At 36.1% G+C, this 18,095-nt stretch overlaps 2 protein-coding genes and 1 long non-coding RNA gene across 5 annotated transcripts; all 3 read right to left on the bottom strand.

The window, feature by feature from the left end:
• Positions 1 to 917: 917 nt before the first annotated feature.
• LOC147859811 (protein FATTY ACID EXPORT 6-like) lies at positions 918 to 5,261 on the bottom strand. Of its 2 annotated transcripts, none has more exons than XM_087325104.1 (3): positions 4,954 to 5,260; positions 2,569 to 2,656; positions 918 to 1,384 (listed from the first exon to the last, which is right to left on the bottom strand). In XM_087325104.1, exons 1-3 carry the CDS (start codon positions 5,150 to 5,152, stop codon positions 1,312 to 1,314), a joined length of 360 nt encoding a protein of 119 aa, XP_087181230.1. In that variant the 5' UTR covers positions 5,153 to 5,260; the 3' UTR covers positions 918 to 1,311. The 2 variants fall into 2 exon arrangements, with proteins under 2 accessions (XP_087181230.1, XP_087181232.1); XM_087325106.1 differs by lacking the exon at positions 918 to 1,384 and adding an exon at positions 1,564 to 1,601 and having other exon boundaries at positions 4,954 to 5,261.
• A 1,594-nt stretch (positions 5,262 to 6,855) lies between these two features.
• Positions 6,856 to 18,095, bottom strand: LOC147859812 (Glycosyl hydrolase family 47 protein). Of its 2 annotated transcripts, XM_087324207.1 has the most exons (16): positions 17,994 to 18,095; positions 17,689 to 17,838; positions 17,022 to 17,064; positions 16,374 to 16,439; positions 16,198 to 16,259; positions 15,752 to 15,851; positions 15,437 to 15,619; positions 14,908 to 14,956; positions 14,641 to 14,820; positions 14,225 to 14,345; positions 14,050 to 14,131; positions 13,834 to 13,919; positions 13,659 to 13,759; positions 13,282 to 13,423; positions 12,353 to 12,500; positions 6,856 to 7,543 (listed from the first exon to the last, which is right to left on the bottom strand). In XM_087324207.1, the coding sequence occupies exons 2-16, from the start codon at positions 17,832 to 17,834 to the stop codon at positions 7,298 to 7,300; spliced, it is 1,755 nt and encodes a 584-aa protein (XP_087180333.1). In that variant the 5' UTR covers positions 17,835 to 17,838; positions 17,994 to 18,095; the 3' UTR covers positions 6,856 to 7,297. The 2 variants fall into 2 exon arrangements, with proteins under 2 accessions (XP_087180333.1, XP_087180332.1); XM_087324206.1 differs by lacking the exon at positions 17,994 to 18,095 and having other exon boundaries at positions 17,689 to 17,951.
• On the bottom strand, positions 7,712 to 9,068 carry LOC147859813 (uncharacterized). Its single transcript, XR_015530206.1, has 2 exons — positions 8,140 to 9,068; positions 7,712 to 8,035 (listed from the first exon to the last, which is right to left on the bottom strand). It is a non-coding gene; the product is annotated as an uncharacterized LOC147859813 (long non-coding RNA).

The raw sequence follows: 18,095 nt of genomic DNA on the forward strand, positions 1-18,095 counted from the left end.
GACATTATGTGGGAGGTCAACAATCGCCTTCATATCTTAAATCTCTGATATAATTTGTTATCATGGTGTCACTGTTGCTACTAGTATGTTGTTAGTAGTAGTTACCATGATTATCTAGGCCTCAACCTAATTAGGTCTCATCTTCGTTAAATAATTGTGCTCTAGTCTCAAGTTTGAGAAATATGTTTAATAATTTCCCTATATGATGTCACTCACCAAAATCATTACACCCAAATTTCACACCTCTATTACTGCATACATATTCTCTTGATTTATTATATCCCATTGTGGAATATAGGTGTTGAATCCATGACTTTCTAGTCTCTAATGGATAACCTTACGAACTGAGCCACATTCTCTCTCTCTCAATTTTTTTTTAATTTAATTTAATTTATACCCCATTTTTGTTGTAAATCAATTGTCACATGGGCCAAATTTGGCCTTAGAAGACGTTAATATCTCTCTCTCTCTCTCTCCCTCCTGTACATGTTCAAATCTCACTAATTGTACTAATTTAGCTGAACAAATGGAAAGCACCATAGTATGAACCATACGCGCATTCCCATTCAAGAATGTTTCAATCATTTGAGTGTGGTAAACACCCTCAAAGTATGGCAAATACCATACTTTTGTATTCATTATTTATTATAAGGTAATTTTATTTTTAGGTAAGAAAGTTAAAAGTGGATAAAAAAGACATAAGAATGTTTTGATAACATACGCATTCGTATGAAAAAAGAATGTTTCCCAATGCATTCGAGTATATTACATAATATGGAAAGCACCATCTTAATTGTATAGATTGAACGCATGTCATTTTGGTCTTCACCGAACAACCATATATACTAACTAATTGGTCAAACATCTCCATTAATATGTGCTTGGACTAGGAATAATACAAAACAATGACACGTCTAAGCTAAGCCAAAAGGTTAATAACAAAAAATAAACAAAACTAAATCAAGTCATGTTATTATACCATGCAATAGATACTCTGTTTCCTCATCCACAATTGGTTCCAAACACTTTACAAATTCCTTTTTTATCATATAACAATCATGCCAAATGTGCTCAATCTCAAAATCTTATCCCACTTGAAGATTACGAGACCTAAGTCCAAATGAGAGAAGGTCCATTGTGTTAAAACCATGGTCCATGGTGTGCATCACCAACCATATGACCACATAATATACAAACAAACCTAAGTAATTTTGTTCAATGAGTACAAAATGGAAACTTCCAAGTATAATGCCTCAATTAAATGGGTTGTATGAGATGACATAATACAACCTTGGGAATCCCATGAGGATCTTACGGTCCTTTCTTGACAATGTGATTTCCTCCGGTTGACAATTTGTACAAATAAAATAAAGCCATCACCCCACTGCAGTAAAAGATAGAATAAGTAAGCTTTAAAACTAAAATCATCCTCAATAAAATGAGCACGAGAAGTTCAATAAATACAATCAGTTTACATACTGTCACGTAAGCATTGTGTTTATTTTTAGACAGAGATATATACACAAATTTTCACAAGCAATTACTTGATTTTTTTATCTACATATGTGTATTTGTGATTTCATGTGGAGTCTTTAGTATATCTAGTCTATTCAACCATTTTCACATATGTTACAAATGATGATTATATTTTTAAAATGAAGGTCGAGGTTGAGAAAACATAGCAAACAAAGTGCAGATCGAGAACGACATGAACACACTGGTATACAATTTCACTCACAGTATCTCTCTCATGGTAACCCTCTTCTGAGGTGAGAGGCCCTTATATACAATATCTCATGGTAACTCACAGTATCTCTGCAATATTCAATCTGAGGTGAGAGGCCCTTATATACAATTGTTTGTCCAGTGCATACATGACACTCCTAGAGTAATCTGAGTGTATACTTTATCATTATATTAGAAATGGTTTCCTTATCATAACGACATACCAATAACTCTAAAAAAAAACGTTGTCGATTCAAATCTAGACAAACTTTTGTTTAATATATTTTATTTACACTTATTGAATATGGTCTAGTATGTTTAATTCAAAAACCCAACGGTAGCGATTATCTAATATTAGTCACATTGTTGATCAACAATATGGTTTTGCTGCAATAGTGCTTATAAATTCTCTTGAGATTCCAGTCTCCCATCTCTATCCTGAATGCATTTTTGCTTCATGGTGTATTTATACTTGGGCCCTAGGAAAGTAATCCTCAATTCCCTCCAAACAAGGCACAGATTCAAATTTCCCTCACTCTAATTTGAAGGTACAATTCCGGAACCAAACTCACGTTCTCATAAAATTTAAGGAAAAAACACAAAATACCATTAACTTGTTGGTTTATTTACCAAAAACACCTTGCTACAGAGGGGTATGATGAGTGATTTGATATACGCCTAAATAGATAGGACTAAATTTCTGTTTTTCCCTAGAATTAAACCTATTTTCAGTGATTTTGATAGTATGTCATATATGATTGTAAGATTCGGGTTTTCACATTGACAACCTGTGCTTTAACTGAATAATTCTTCATGTATAGCAATACAAGAACAAGAACCAACCTGATACCAGCCACTATCCCTGCAGGCATTATCTTTCCAGTATCTAGATATCGTTGTCCCATCACCAAAGTCAGCACAACTGAAATAACTGTAGTAGAAAAGATGCAATATCAGCCATACATCACATTCAATGTGTGAAACCTATATTCATTCATGCAAGTTAAAGGTAGATGGGCCATATGTCATGTTACAAGACAACAAGAGGATGATCACCAATTCAAAGAAAGGACATTTCATGCATATTGCACCATGTATACTTTGCATTAAGGCACATGCATTACACTAAATGAGGTACTAGTCTTTAAATTTGTGATCAATTTTCTCTACAATTGTATCAACATTTACAAAGAGAAGAAAGCATAATGACACAAGTTCATGATCTGGCATGGTAAGGCTCAGAACATTTTACAACAGAAGAAATACATGATGGAGTTATATATTGAATATGAACCAAACCACATCTTGAGGATATTGACCAATCCAATAATAAAAGGATAGCATACGGAATTGAACGGTTTCATGAGTTTTAGGCTTCCTGGGTTTGGAATCTTGAACTTACATTCCGTTTCATTTCAGCAAATGCAAAATGTTTACGTAACACGTGATGCATATTAAGATAATTGGATTTTGATGATAATATCATTAATATTGTCATTAAAATTAAGATAAAAATGAAATGATATAATATCATCCTCAAAAGACACAACATCTTTGTTTTCTCTCAATATACATAATGCGTATCAAGTAAAAATGAATTATATTATATTCAGAAACAACAAAGATAAAAATAAAATGATATAATATCGTTCTCAAAATATCAAAATGGCCTATGAGACTAAAGAAATTACAATCAGGTGAAGTACTGTCTAATAACAAGGAAAAATGAAGAGAGAAAATGAATTCTACCAATGGTATATAGAAAGGGAATGGAATGGATAACACATCAATAATGGATCGTAAATTGAGTGAGGCCAGTAGTACCACTAATAAAAATACGAAGGTTATTCATCCCATTAGATCCCTCATTTGCCTCTCTACAACGCGAGAGAGAGACGATGAGAGAGAGAGAGAGAGAGAGCGTAGTATACTCTCAATTTATGCCAAACTGTTTCATAGAAAGAACTGAAACGAGAGAATTATTAATGGCAGCAGTTCTAATTGAAAGAAAATCCAGAACTTTGAACAAATCAAATTAACAAAGACTTGTGAGCTTTACAGAACTAATTTATAAGATATCAATCTTGCCATACAGTTCCACTGAAAGAATTGAAGGAGATGATGAGAATAGATATCACTGCAAGACATCAGTTCAGCAAGATATCTCGAAGAGTAACAATATCAAACCTTGACGAAATTGAACAGCAGAAAAACGAACAAGATTAATGGACTGTGTAGAATATTGAAGTTTATGTGATCGTAATCAGAAAGAATTGAAAGGAGAAAAATGTTAGCAGCAAATAAAAAGAGAATAGGTCTAAAGATTGTTTACATAAGAGAAATGGCTAAGGAAAGAGAAGGTTAACTGTTTGGAGAATCAAATCATAGAATCTAATCTCAATTTTACCAAGCAGTGCATGAATCCATATAGTTCCATAGAACAATTTGAAAGAAATAATGATTAATTCTGATGCAATCATCGAGTGTAAGAATCAGTTTCATGACTCTTTTACAAGCAAGGGAAACACTGCAAGCTGATTAAACTCAAGAAAACTGGCCAGATCAAATCTAAGAAACATGAAAAGGAGTTCAACGGAGACAATGCCTAAAGACTGTTTATGAGAGAGAAATGAAAAGAGAATCCGTTAGGAGAGAAGCATTGAAAGAAAATCCAATTTTTGTTGATAAATGAGAAAAAAAAAGCTCTAGATCATATGCTTAAAAAAGGATCTGCTTAATGACCTAAGCTTACATACGGTTTTATAAACAAGAGAAGGAAAAGGGATGAAAATAAAATTCTGGGTGTTTCAAGCAAGATTTTTTTTATTGCAACGAATTAACGAAAGCTATGATTAGAAATTGATTTACCACATCAACCTACACAAACTGGTTCATTGAAGGAGACGGTGCTTTAAAATATGTTTACAAACGGGAAAAGAAAAGTAAGAAAAAGAAAAGTGAAAGGAAAAAATCTCCATCTTTCTGAAAAAACAGTCAAGATCAGATAAAATGAAGCTTTTTGATGCAATCGCAATAAAAAATACGAAGAAATCTAAAGACATAGAGAAATCTTAAATGTTTGAAGCAAACAATCCGAGGAAAGAAATAATCCTTAAATTCTATTACTAGACGAGAAATAGAAAGGCTACGTGCTTGAAGGAACGAAGAGGGTAGGAGATGGTGCATAAATTCAATCAACAAATGAGAAAGGCAAAGAGAAAACGCCACCTGTTTGAAGAAACAAAGCGAGGAAAGAGTTGGATCCTTTATAGAAAGCTTGAAGACTGAGGTATCCGGTGAATAAAAGCAGAGATCCTGAGATGCCTCCTCCGAGGAGAGACGGAAAGCTTCGTTTGAGAAGGAAACCTAGAAGGCCTCCTGCAAGAACAAGGGCGCCATAAGGGAACGTGAAGCAGAAATCGTGCATAGTTTCTCTCGTCTGCTTCCTCCTCCTCCTCTTTCTCTTTTCTTTTTCGTAAATTCTTCTTCTTCTTCTTCTTCTTCTTCTTCTTCTTCTCTATGTCTCTTTTTCGGAATGTGAAGAGAAGAAGAAGACGAAGAAGAAGAGGAAAAGATGGAGACGAAAGACTTTTGCGTTTTGCTTTTTGCCTTTTGCTTTTTGCCTTTTGCCCATTTCACCCATTGACATACATTTTTTAATTCAATAGCATGTGCTTTCCACACACTTTCGATCATGTTGACATTCTCTTCACCAATGCCCAATGCCTACATACGTGCATTCTTAATTAACACCTTGGGCTTGTTCCCATGATGTGGATCCAAAACAACCTGCCCGTGAGTTGGGCCCATCTACAATTGTGATATCATTGCACCATAGAATCAAGAAGAAGCACCCCACCTTGTTTCCAGAGTTTTGTGTTAGGGGTTGCATGCACAACTTCAGAATCGAGATGTCTGTACCAAACTACAATTCTAATCCAAACACATCTGACTTGATCGATGAGATTCGAAACAGATTTAATCATCGAGATTTGATATGGCAAATGTACATAAGAATTGACAACCCTACAATTATATGATTAATCCATCGTCTCCGAACAAATCGTGCTCTATAAGGAACAGTTTGATGTCCATGTGAACGAGTCTGCCCAAGTTTAAGCAATGGGATTGTTACCATGCCAATTAATACAATGCCTCATGTACCCTTATGTAGAGCAATATTAACTTTACTTCTTATGAATACACAGTGATGGAATCCCCATTGCTTGGGTTAAAGATTGTCAGTTCTCCCTCTCTTTACATGGGATATAAAACGTCCTTGCCCATGCTAAAAGAAATGAAGGTAGAATTTTTATTCTAATTCTACCATAGCAAGGTACATTGTTATTGATAACATTATGTTGATTTTCTTTTCTCTTGGTATGCTTTGAGTTGATCTCTGGATCAACAATTTTCTTTTGTCTTCCATTGTTTGGACATTCAAGAACATGCACGTTAAACCATGATGAAAGCTATGGGCAAGAGATATATCTACATCTACCTGCACAAGGTCATGTTGAAAAGGAGAGCACACTCAATTGCATTGTGGAACTTGAGGGACTTGCATGCACACTCAATACTTCTATGAGAGAAAAGTAGTAGGATAAAAAAGAATCATTCATCTGTTGTAAGTGTTTGCTATCCCTAACGAGAAAACTACTAAATATCTATATTCGAAGCACGCACAACCCAAAAAACTAAAAATTATTGTATAAATAGTATCAACGTGATGGAGCAAATGCAAGTTTGCAAGGTGCCATAAATAAGTTTTATCTCAAGGTTATATACCATACTGGTATGCCATGTTTTTATTCGCCCATTGACTCACGATTAGCATATGACCTCGTACACAAGACTAAGTGAAGCTCTCTATATGCTTTTTTATTGTTAATCATCATACTAGCAAAACTTTATTAACAATTTTTCTCTAACCAATGTCACGTCATCAACTGAAACCAACTCGTCCACATCTTTGTGATGTTTTATTCCTTCTTTGCAATTAATCATGAAAATAAAAATAAATATTTGAATAAAGCATTCCCCAAGTATTAATACTTGGATACACAAACCAAAGATACATGTGTATCTAAATATGTGTGAAGAGAGAGGTTGCATGAACAATCATGCATATTACTATGCAATATGACATGATATAGGAGTCGTAAACCATTAACATTTTTGCCTTTTCGTATAGAATAATGAATACACTGCTGGGTTAAATCTGTTTTACAGAATGAGATTAGTCCATGGTCAAGAGCTTATTGTACATCTTTAAGTTGTAACCATTGAATATAGAATCAATGAATAACAATGCTGCCAAAGAATAATCTTTCATTGACGTCGTCAAAATATGACGGAGAATATATTTCTCTTGATTTTCTATCCACGTCTGTTCACGACTGGCTCTTCTTCAATATAGTCCATAGCCAAATCTTGTTTGTTTCTGTCACTTGAAAACATCTCTACATGGCATTCATTCTTGGTTAAATCTTTAAAAAAGTGACATTTCTTTGGGTATATGCAAAAATATCCCATTAGGCATTTCTCTTTTACTCTTCTTGTGACATGTTTTCTATGGTGCTGTTTCCCATAACCCACAATATCCAGAGAAACTGCAAGTTCTCCGTTTGCAAGATGATGCATCAATTCCACAATCTCGACTAGATTTACACTTGTGATCTGCTGTTTGGTCCAAAACATGGCAAGCACTCTCAACCATCAGAGTTTCATCCTGAAGGGATAGAAATCCTCTGAAGTTTGGGCACACCTTCAATTGCATAGCACTACCACATCTCTCTCCCACTTTTCCTGGTTCTTTCTGTGGATTTTTTTAAAAACAATTAGCTTGGTGTGGGCTTCATTGATTAAGCATTTGAATATTTTTAGATTATTATTTGGGGAATTGAAAGAGAGAGAGTGAGAGAGACTCTCTCTCTCTAATATTAACCTGATTCAAACCATGCATCAGAGGAAATGGCGACAAAAGAACAGAAAGAAGAATAATGATACACATTTGATGAAGTGGCTCAACATCTATGGCTTTGACATCGAGGACTTTTGCCACTGGTCAGATATCCTACACCTCTCTAACATGATGACAGGAGCTGGAAAGATCTACGGCAACTGTATACCCAGAAAACGTGGATCACACCAACAGAGCCTCTTCCCACAGATCATTTCATGACCTTGTCACATAAAAAAACCGAGGTAATTGCATGTCTACATACCCCATAGCCCAACAAAGCAATAGGCCAACTCAGAGTTTCTTCCGACCAGCTAGAAATTGAAGCAGGATGTGCACATTGCATACCTATAATGCAAAGACTTTGCGAGTTCTGTGAAGCGGAGGTTGAGGGTGAGGAACGTTGTGTGCAGATGCCTAGCTTCCAAGCACATCCGACAGAAGAATGTCACCTTTGAAGACCACAAGATTTTAAAAATGATGGAGAAGGCTGACACAAGGAACGTTGGATAAAGTTTGCTCAAGCTTCAAAAGTATAGGGAATCAACCCTTATATCACATCTCCACTGAAAACGTGTGGTTTAGTCACCATGGAACGAGTAGAAGAATGCTAACAGAGACCATACATACCAAGATTCAAGAATGAGTAATAGAAGCACCAAATCATGAAGATCATTGTTTCAAATGAATGATCAACTAAATGAAATTTGTCATCACTGAAAGAACTTAGTAGGCCTTGACGAACCAAGGTGAGTGAATGAGTAGATTTCATTATCATATGAGAGTTCATAGAAGTTTAGCCGCAAATCTAGGGTTTCATGGTTTTGGAACATCATATTATTAAAGTGAGCACTTCAGCCAATTAGACAATGTGAACTGCTTAAAAATGTACACGCAGGCAGACCAAAAGCAAAAAGACCAATGTATAATGCTTGTACAAGCAAAATATCACTAGAAAGCTTCAGAGGAGCTCCTGGGAGAAAAATGTCAAAGTGTAAATGAGGAGATTCCTGGGTGTGTTGAAGTCCCCAACAACCACCCACTTAAAAGGCCCAAGGAGGCTCTTTTAAGGTACGTAACTTCGATTCCCTCTACGTAATCTTGATATTGTCCATAGTGGAGGCTCTTCATAAGAACATCTACAAGAGTCTGATGTTTTGACCTTGATTGACAAGATCAGACCAACTTGAAGTATCTCCCAAATGAAATGGTCCTCACATCAATGTGTTTTGTGTGGGCATGAAACATGGCATTGTTAGTCAGACATATGCAGGCACTCTGGCTATGACAACCAAATGTTCTCTTAGGCATACTATACTGACTGCGCTGGTCCCTCCGGATGGGATATGCAAGAAAGCTGGAGCTGGATACAGGATATCAGCCGGATCGACCAGTAGTCGATCGGCTAAGGCATCAGCCACAAGCTGATCAGTCCAAACAAGAGCTGGATATGCGAATCGGATGAAGGCTGGCAGAGAGCCGAATGACGGTTAGGCCGTAGCCAATTGGAGGCTACATTTATAAATAGCCCATACTTGTGTATTAGTATAAATACACCTAGGGCTAACATATTGTATATGTAGATCAGAGTTGTAATCATTGTGTGCCTAGTGACTCGTGAGAGTGAGAGTGAGAGTGAGAGTGTGTGTGTGTGTGTGTGTGTGTATCAGTCTGTAAGACCAAGACGAGCTTGAGGTCGTTGCCTGTGAGTCTCTTGTATACTCATCCTCATAGTGATTCTGTTTGGAGTCTGTGGGCTCCTGTGGTTTTTCCCCATTCAGGGTTCCCACGTTAAAATCTCGTGTTCTGGTATCTGTGCTTCTCTGTCTCCCGTTTTTCTTTCGTGTCTTGTCTCTCTCATTTCGCTTGCTAGCCGGTTGTGGCCGGTCCCACATTCGCATCACATAAGCATGCTAACCAAGTGGCTTCTTTGGAAATCTCAATAGCTGAACCTACTCTCTGAAGTCTAAAGCACCATGAGCCATTAGTGATCAAGATCTTCATAGAAAATGCAGCATTCAGCTGCTGTTTTAGAATTTAAGGTGCTCATGACTAAAGCAAAAAAGAATTAGAGTGATGTGAACTGGAAAAACAGACCAGCCAATTGTGCCATCTGGGAATAGAATTTGAAGACGGCTATTTTATGAAATAAGAGAAACATACCACTGCCTCTTCAAACAAGGCTTTCTTGTACGATATTCTAATAAGAGTTCACATCAAGGAATATGTGAGTCTCAACCGAGTGAATCCTAGTCTTCATAGAAGATTATATCCCTTTGAGCTGATCAACTGAGTTTCAAACAATCTCAATATTATTGATTAGTGTTGTCATACCAACCACAACACCACAACACCACACAAATTCCTGTGATTGGTTAGCTTGCAATCCCAGATATCTTGCTCTCCTACCCATACGATTTGGACATCTTTCATCTCCTTTAAGTAACTCCTCCAAAACTGAATTGGCAATCCTCATCTCAGCAGAATCCTTCTAGACACCTGATTCAGTTGTTGGTAAAACTCCAATAGTATTAGGGCCCAATCCATTTCACAAATGTCCCCAAACAATTGTCTCCTTTTCTCGAAGTGTTAGCATGCCCACTTCACCCCATCCAAATTCCCCCCAAGGCCATTAGTGATATTTTCTTATTCTAGAAGACTCTCCAAATCCATTCAATCTTTTAGATCCACCACCTTTAGGAAGAGTAGAAATTTGTCTGGTCTGAGCGGTGCTTGGCTGCGCACTAGAAGTCAGCCAAATCTTCCGTCAAAATTGCCAAACACTGCCAAAATAGACATCATTTTCCCATTTGATTCCATCCATTCAATGAAATCACACATCATCCTCACCATATTGTTGACGAAAACTCATCACACAGCACCCCCTCAAACTCCACCACATAAGCCTCCAAAATTTCTTGCTTTGATTGAGCAGTGGCAGTGAGTTTGCAAAGCCAGATTGAGGGTTTGCAGAACTCCAATTTGAGAAGGTTTGCAACTTCTCAATCTGTCTTCGCAATTCACCACCACTACTACTCAATCAAAGCAAGAAATTTTGCTTGTTTTCCAGGCTTGGTTTCAGGAGATTCGCAACTCCTCAATCAGGCTTAGCAAACTAACCACCAATACTTAATCAAAGCAGGAAATTTAATTGCTTCCCAGGCTTTTTTGTTGTGTCTCCTTCTTGCAGATTTTGAAGAACTGGGTAATATTCCTCCCATCAAACTGGGAGGACAAAAATGTTTTAAAGTCATTTTTTATAAGCAAAATTAAACAGATGGTGTTTGGCACCATGCAAGCATGGGTAGTGAGATCAAAACTGGAATTCTACACGATCCTACACATATCTAGAAGTTAACATTCACACAGTTTTAGTTCTCCCTGCGGAAGGCTGCATGTGCTCAACTTTCTTCTGGATATGCTGCCTTTGTTGCCCTTTGAAAGACAATGCACATGTTCACAAATCCAAGAACCATGAACTAAACTGTGGTTCTTTGTATGGATTCTTCAAAGAGGAGAAAATTTGAGGACTGAGCTTTCACAGGGCATATATAATTGGACACATTTAGAGAGACCTTTAGTCTCGATAATTTCCCACATGATAAGGAGCAAAGCCAATAGTGACCAAGGCATCATTTTGATTAGTGACCAGTATCCAACTTAAGACCACCACTAGAATCATCACACCAGATTTGTGAACATGGAGATAATCATTGTTGGCAGGCTGAAAAGCAAGAATGGTTCCAATATAGCTTGGATTGTCCATACATGAACATGACCAAAGTGGAAAAGAATAGAGTGATCCAAACTGATCACTAAAGTGGATAATGAATGAGCATCGATCAGCCCCGTAGCATCACTTGGTACGAAGCTGGCCAATTGTAAGGAACTACTTTTTACATACTATGCAAGGTAATGGAACTTGTGAACCAATAATGCATAGGGCTGTTCTTGCTAGAACTCATGAGATACAGGGAAAAGTTGTTGAAGGACAACAATACATCCATGCAAGCTCATCAACAAAGAACAATCACAACTTTCTTTAGACTTGACACTCCTCATGCTACAAGTCAATCAAAGGCTACACAAATGGGCTCCCCACTAGGACATTGCAAAGGGATTACAATCGATCGAGCAACAGCAATTTGTCATGCACATAGGCACCGACCTTGTGGATCACAATCTCAGCACCCTTTTCATCGAAAAATAATGGCCATTATCTCCCCCCATTGTAGGTGTTTCACTTGCTTCAATTATCCCTCCATTTTGGATCAACTTATGCTAGAGATCTTTCAAAGAAAAAAAATTATCTATCTGATTTGAGAGTCTTACATGTTTCAATAATGAGATTCTTTGGTCCTTTTTTATTTTCTTTTTTACTTAGATGCATATATTTTGGTTTATCTCAAAGATGAGACTAACATTTTAAGATGTAATCTCTGGTTTGGTGCTATAGGCCATTTTGGCCTCTGAAAAAAAAGTTAATATATCTTTCCTTCTCCCCACAAATTCAAGAAAACTTGCAAAAGTTTTAAAGTCAATGGGTAATTTGTCAATACCATAAGAAATGCAGAATATCATGGACGTATTTTATGAATTATTTCAAGTTAAAGCATTTCGGTATTGTAATTATATTGGTTGTTAAATATGGTTTTCATTGCTTACCTTTGGTGACAAATCATAATTTATGGGATCAAAAGGAACCCATTGTTGCCAAGATCTTTGAACGGGTAGGGGATGTCCTTCAGTGCTGAAGACATAATTCCGATCCAATAGAAAGCTATCGTCAAAGAGTAAATATAAATACTTGCACCTGAAAAAATATATAATCAGCTATATCAGATTTGTGGTCCAAGTCTCACATTAAACCTCTCTTCTTGTTTCAAGCATTTTACTTAAAATAAGAATCTAGATCAAGCCGTCATTTTTGTTTCATTAGTTGCTTTGACGAGTTAATGAAGCAGTACTAATCTTTGTAGGCTTCATCTGGTCTTCCAGAAAGTGTTTTCTTTTTCTTTTTTTTGAGGCATGATTGCAAGTTTCCGATCAATCTTCTGCTAAAATGTTAACAGAAACTATTGATTTACTCAATGGCCAAGAAAAAGTCCAGAAATATTTTGAACACGTGAAGGTAACAGTATCATTATATGTACTTCAGACAGTGCAAAAACGAAACACCAACAGACAGACTAACAAAGACTCTAAATCAAAAATATATTTCTGTTTTGTTATCCACTTTTATAAGTAGTCTTTCTGAGATGTTTTATATATCTTTGTTTCTTTATCTATCTCTGTTTCTTTCTTTCAAAACACAACTTACATCTTTCAACGCACAACTGTAAGTTTCTGATAAATTGCCAACTACAATCTTATGACAAACTAAATAGTGATGGTAGACAAAAAGTCCAAGGAAATATTTTTAGTAAATACAATGTAAAGGTATTATCATATGTACATAGCACCAAAAACATATATCTAGGCAGATTAATTTACTAAAAATCCAGGCCTATGATGAATTATATTACTGTATTATTATAGATTTAAGTGGTTCATGTCCTATTAAAACACGCATTATTGCATCAAACTGCCCTCACGTCTCAGAAAGAAAGAAACTATGTTGATGATCTTCCAATTCCATTGTCGTTACATCTCGAACACTTGCATAGCCCCCAGAAACCCGAGTTAAAGCGTTTAAGGAAGCAAGAAGCCTTTCACCAACATCCAGATACCAAGGATCTACATAATAGTGGAAATAAACAAGTAAAATTCAATGAATGATTTTTATTATGCTGTCACTCACATTCATAAGATAACATAAACAATTGTGATCTTTGTCCAGTCTTATAGGCCATTATGGTCTTTTAGAGACATTAATATATCTTTCTTTCTTTACCACAATAAGTGAAATTCCCAAAAAGAGATTGATTATGATTTTACAATTCGCATTCCAGATGCTGAGGTCAAGACAAACCTTTTGTGGCTTGATAGAGGTAAAATGTTGATTCTGCTAATTCAGGCCGCAAGGGATAGTACCTCTCGGTTGGATGGATCATGCCTCTATCCAATAAATATCTGAAGAAAAAAAGAAAATGAGAAACCTCCACTAATAATGTACAAACAATAGCATTATAATAACAATGGCATACCTCTCAGGCATCACACCATATTTTTCCCAGACACCAAAGAACTCGCGATGTGTTGCATTTGCAGCTGCAATATCACCAATAAGAACCTGTATGTAAGAAGATTTAGTGAAAAAATGTCCACATCTGGAGAATAATAGTAATATTACGTCCATAAGATTTGAATGAGAAACATGCTCACAAACCATGTAAGAGCAAAACCAACATGATATACCTCACCTGTACACCAGGCCAAAATGCTTGGAGACTCGTGAGCTGCCAATATGTTGCTGTTCCAGTTCTCATGTCAGATTCATGGTACCTACAATAGGTTCCAAAAAAGAATTAGGGACGTAAAATAGGATGTCTAGAACATTTGACCACGACATGAAGAAAACAAATTACGTATACATACCATGGGCCATATCTAAAGTACTTCTGGACAGCAATATAAGCACATTGAAACATATCCCAGTATTCATCGCCTCCGAAGAGAATATGAGCTTTAAGAAGATACTCATAAAACGAATCTACACCTGGTGTCATCATCATCAGAAATGTCTCTATATATATTTATACAAATGAAAGCAGCAGCTCTGAAATACCCCAGAGTTTTTCTATATTTCCTAAAATGCTCTTGAGTTTCAGTTATTTATCAAAATGCTCCACAGAGAGAAAGGGGGATGAATTGACCATATAACTGCTATGGGGATGATTAACAATATATTTTCTCAATTAGTATACGTAATTGCTCGAGAGGGAATTTGACCAAGGGCATGTATGGAAACAATAAAAGCTCAGTGGCATAATAAGATAAAAATCATTTCCTACCAGCACCGATGCCAGTTGAATGTTCAATCCATTTTCCAGTTGCAACATTCAAAGTTGTTCCAAAGAGATTTAATGGGCTGCGCAAACTCCAGAGTTTGCGTAAAGCTCGAAGTGCAGCAGCTTCAAATTGTGGATCTCCCGTTAAGCGAGATAGTGCACCCATCTCAAGTATCAATGAACCTGTTTAGAAGTTTTATATTTAGTGCCCTCAAAAAGACCCCAAAACACAATTACAATAAATGAATGTGTGTCTTCATTATTCAATACCACATCCTGATGTGCTTGTTTCCAATGTCTCATCCTTCATGACTCCATTCTGTAAGACACAAGAATTGATACAACAGTATTATAGAATGCATACATTTACTATAAATACCCCTCCTATTTATAGCATTTTCCAAACTGCATCTCATGTTTTCCAATTTCAGAAAACGCCTCACTTTGATGAATTTCAGCAAATACCCCTCTCTGAAAATTCTCTCAACAGTCTCTATCTCTACATTTGCTTTTTTAGTTTTCTTTTGTTATTCACATTAATGAGTTTAACATAAAATGTTGTAACCTTTGTCAGGTCGCAAAGGCCATTACCATCTTTTAGGAATGTTGATGTTCCTTTTTACTGTTTCTCTCTAAAGCTCTTTAAATCATTTTCAACAAATTTACTCACCTTTTCGCACTCTGCAATTTAACTCTCAAACTTCCAAAGCAAATTGGAGAGAGAAACATCCATCCACAGAGACCAGGGTATTTTGGCAAAGTTCTCCAAAATATGAAATCTGGGAATGTAACATAATACCTTTAAGTTAATCCAAGCATAGGGTATGCCAGTAGGTGTATCAAATGAAGGCATCAACCGCCGTCCTAAATCGTAGGCCAGCTGAAGAAGTTGATTTTTATAACCTCCCGGAATGAGATCCCCATAATGATCTAAAGCAAGCAAGTGTCCTGATATGAGACCCCCAAGCATCCTTATATTGCACTACAAAAGTCATGCCCAAAGATGTTCACATGCTTAATTATAAAAACATATTTCAATTTCTACCAACATCCATATAAATCATGATTAATCTATATATTCATACATATACATATATATGGCTAGTGCTTTTACCTCGAAAAGATTGACACGAATATCCAAGTCAAATGAAAGGTTTTCTGCTAACCATACCACTGCCTTTACAAACTCCGTCTTGTTTCCCAAAACAGCTAAACTAGCATACACATGTTTTTGCTCTTGTCAGCTCATTAGAAATTTGAGTTATACTGTCCCTTATATGACTGACGCATGGATCTGTACTGTTATCTACACTATTACATAGTCACCTACAAGTTACAACATGCATGACTTATCCATCCTTACTGATCCTGAATTAACGGTCAAAAGCTTTCACATCAAAGGTAGTATAAAGACTAAGGAGAACATTGAAAGGAGCTGAGAAAATATAAGCCATGAACCATATTGTCATCACATCAAATTCCAAGAGGATTTAAAGGTTAATAATCTATTGTTTAATCAAGAGAATTGCATAATTAGGATTTGCATTGCAAATATAGTACCTGGACAATGATTCAACTAAAGTAAGAGCTGTGCCCGTGTAATTGTCCGGCAAGTGTTCATGCTGAACAAATAACAACAAAAACTAGTCTCATGTGATCTGTTTATTTAAGCTATTACAAATCCCTCTACCCATGGAGCTATACAATTTTAAAAAGGCAATGGGGATGAAACTTACATTCAAGTTTCCCAATTCTGCAAGAGAGTCTGTGTATGATTTTGACAATGGCTTCAACTCATCATGCTGGAATCAGAAAGAAAAAGAAAACGAAAACTGGGGGATAAAAATCGCGACGCTTTCAAAGTGATTTCAGGAAACAAATTATAAAAAGAACAGGACGTGAAACAGAAAAGCTGATGACCCTAACCATGATTTCAGGAAAAAAGAGAGAAGATAACATAAACCCTGACTACTTTATGCGATCATTTCAAATACTTTAAACATTAATTCCGAGTATGTACAGGGATAGGCATAATATGTGACCACCTGACGCACAAAAATAATGTCATACACATTAAAACAGGCATGGATACATACTCACAGGGTATGAAAACTGCAGATAACTATCATAAGCAGTATATAAACAGAAAATTTGATAATGTTTCATATCATTAAAATAGATAGCGGAGTGATAGACATCACATCTGACCACTTTTATATGAAAAAAATAGAGGACCACACGCAGAGAATGCAAACTGCATATCATTAATTTATTGTAGTCATGATATGACCATCAAATCTGAAAACTTTTCACATAAGTTCAGTAACAATGGATAACGAGATACAAATCTGATCACCTTCATAGGAAAATTAATATATACTCACAGGGAATGCGAATTGCATGTAATTATTGTACGCATGATAAAACCTGCACAACATGACTAAATTCATGAGGCATTGTACGTTATATAATTAGAAACTTCATATAAGATAAAGATTGATACAAAAGTCAAAAACTCACCTTTGCTTGATATAGCAAATATAGAACAGTACATTTGAAGAAAAGAAAAACTCAAATTGCTTGATTTAATTTATATAAGGGAAACAACTTACATTGAAACTACCAAAACTTTCACATTTTCTTGATAGAAAATATGATGATAAAGAATTAGATGGAAAAAATCTCACGATTTCTAACAATGCAGACGATTCATTGAGATGATGAGACAATACTGACATTTTCTTGATAGAAATACATGAAACAATAAATACACATATGAAGGGAAACGAATTCCAACTTGCTTCAGGGAAAATATAAAAGAGTAACTATTCAAAAGAAAAACATATTTGATCAGAAGAAATAAAAAATACAAGAGTATATGATGAGTTAAGTGGAGAAAAAATCAATTTTCCTTTATAATATAAAGGAGTTCCGATTTTAAGGAGCAAAACACTCATGTGTAAGCGTGAAGAATTTTATACAGAAAAATAAAAATAAATTTGAACTGCTTATAACAGTAGGTAACCATTTACATGACAAGTTTAAACTCACATGTCGCGGACATTCTCTTTCAGAACAGATCGATCTCGGGCAGAAACGGGTATAATGAGCATCGGAAGACACGAGAACCCTAAAAAAAGGAGGTGGAGGAGGAGAAGAACAGAGCTCGAATGTTTTCTGTTTGGTTGTCCTTCCATGGTTCTTCTCCATCGATCGTTGGTCATTGAATCGCCCAAACCAGATGACAGAAGAAAAAGCAAATCAAGCTTGTTTCTAGATCCAAAGACCATCATCAGCATACATTATTGAGGAGGAGGAGGAGGAGGAGGAGGAGGGCAGAGAATGTCTGAAATTACCATAGCCACAATCGATGAGGAGAAGAATGAATTAAAACACCATGGCCACAATTGATGAGGAGGAGAATTTTATCAAAACACCATGGCCACAACGTTAAATAG

The sequence above is a fragment of the Azolla caroliniana genome, unplaced genomic scaffold (genome assembly GCF_043228905.1).
Source record: "Azolla caroliniana isolate FFs.n. ecotype wild unplaced genomic scaffold, voAzoCaro1.0.p SCAF_9, whole genome shotgun sequence".
Taxonomy (NCBI): Eukaryota; Viridiplantae; Streptophyta; class Polypodiopsida; order Salviniales; family Salviniaceae; genus Azolla; species Azolla caroliniana.

What these genes read in the sequence shown, in the direction of transcription:
- LOC147859811 (XM_087325104.1), bottom strand. Translation starts at nt 5,152, where the DNA reads ATGCACGATTTCTGCTTCACGTTCCCTTATGGCGCCCTTGTTCTTGCA. An exon ending in CGCTTTGTTTCTTCAAACAG is followed by an intron (nt 2,657 to 4,953) that starts GTGGCGTTTTCT and finishes TTTCTACTACAG; the next exon opens with TTATTTCAGTTGTGCTGACT. An exon ending in GGGATAGTGGCTGGTATCAG is followed by an intron (nt 1,385 to 2,568) that starts GTTGGTTCTTGT and finishes CTTTTACTGCAG; the next exon opens with TGGGGTGATGGCTTTATTTT.
- LOC147859812 (XM_087324206.1), bottom strand. Translation starts at nt 17,936, where the DNA reads ATGCTGATGATGGTCTTTGGATCTAGAAACAAGCTTGATTTGCTTTTT. An exon ending in AACAAGCACATCAGGATGTG is followed by an intron (nt 14,821 to 14,907) that starts GTATTGAATAAT and finishes ACTTCTAAACAG; the next exon opens with GTTCATTGATACTTGAGATG. An exon ending in TACTTTAGATATGGCCCATG is followed by an intron (nt 14,132 to 14,224) that starts GTATGTATACGT and finishes AACCTATTGTAG; the next exon opens with GTACCATGAATCTGACATGA.